The 1,200-nt window shown below is 30.3% G+C and overlaps 1 protein-coding gene across 1 annotated transcript, besides 1 other annotated feature; it reads right to left on the bottom strand.

Annotated features, from left to right (window-relative positions):
* Positions 1-487: 487 nt before the first annotated feature.
* Positions 488-523: a sequence feature (AT_rich).
* Positions 524-579: 56 nt separating this feature from the next.
* On the bottom strand, positions 580-1,200 carry EDI_035480 (eukaryotic translation elongation factor, putative; the record flags this gene model as incomplete). The annotated part of the gene is made up of 1 exon (XM_001737661.1): positions 580-1,200. A coding segment is annotated over one exon (621 nt), but the record flags the coding sequence as incomplete, so codon positions are not given.

The raw sequence follows: 1,200 nt of genomic DNA, 5'->3' as shown, positions 1-1,200 counted from the left end.
TAAATATAATGTTAACGTTAAAGACATAGTGATTATTTTATATACCTTTTGAGAATAATAAGAAAACAAATAAATTGAAATTTAATGGTGGCTTGTTTAGTGTCTTTTTAGCAGTGTTATATGAAAAGAATTTAGGGTGTCATGGCAAAATTAAAGAATAACCCATGAATAAAGGTATAAAACAACTAGAAACGATAGTATAATTAGAGTTGAACAAAAACAATATTAAAATAATAACAAGACAGAACACCTAATAAAAATCCTTACCAAATGAAAGGATAGGATAAAAACATAAATTTAGATAATCTGAATAATTAATAGAACTTAACAAATAACAAGTTTCATTGTTTACAACAAAACTACCTCTTACTCAAGAAAATACACTACCAAACACTCATCGTACACTCTTTTTATAACTATTGCCCTACCAATAATTGAGGAGTATCTAACCTTACAACAATTGCTGAATTAAAACAACATTTTGAACTATAATTTAAAAATTTGAATAAATCAATAATTTATTCATAACTCTTTTCTTAAAAAATACAAACAACAAAAATATTTTAAAAGCAAATGCACTTAAAGCTTATCATAGAATTTATCTAAACCTGGAACACCTTCTGGAAGTCCTTTTCTCTTTCTAATAGCAGCAACAATTGATCCAACCTTTGATGTAGCATCTGTAACATCACCATTGAGTAATTGCCAATGATCAAAGACACATTGTGGGAAGGCTTGTCCTGAAGTATGTGATCTCAAATCAGCAGTAAATCCAAATGATTCACAGACTGGAAGATAAGCTCTAACATTGAATAATGGAGTACCTGGTCTTTGTTCTTCTGAAATAATCTTTCCTCTTCTTCTTGACATGACTGTGTAAATTCCTCCAATAGCAGATTCTGGGCATTGAATTTCTGCAAGATACATTGGTTCAAGAAGTGATGGGGCTCCTGTTAAAACACATGCGAAACAACATCTTCTAGCACATGGAATCATTTGTGCTCCTCCTCTGTGGATAGCATCTGCATGTAATTTAACATCTTCTAAGTTAATTCTAACTCCTCTAATTTGTTCATTACAAACAACTCCATCATGCATAGCATTGTTAAATCCATTAACAATAGAATCTTTAACTTCATTCCAATATTGAATACCTTTAGTAACATCAACAAACAAATTTGGGTCACAGTTATCTGGGTC

This window comes from Entamoeba dispar, genomic scaffold (genome assembly GCF_000209125.1).
Source record: "Entamoeba dispar SAW760 scf_1105229460763 genomic scaffold, whole genome shotgun sequence".
NCBI classification, from domain to species: Eukaryota; Evosea; order Mastigamoebida; family Endamoebidae; genus Entamoeba; species Entamoeba dispar.
This window is presented reverse-complemented; position numbering and strand designations above follow the sequence as displayed.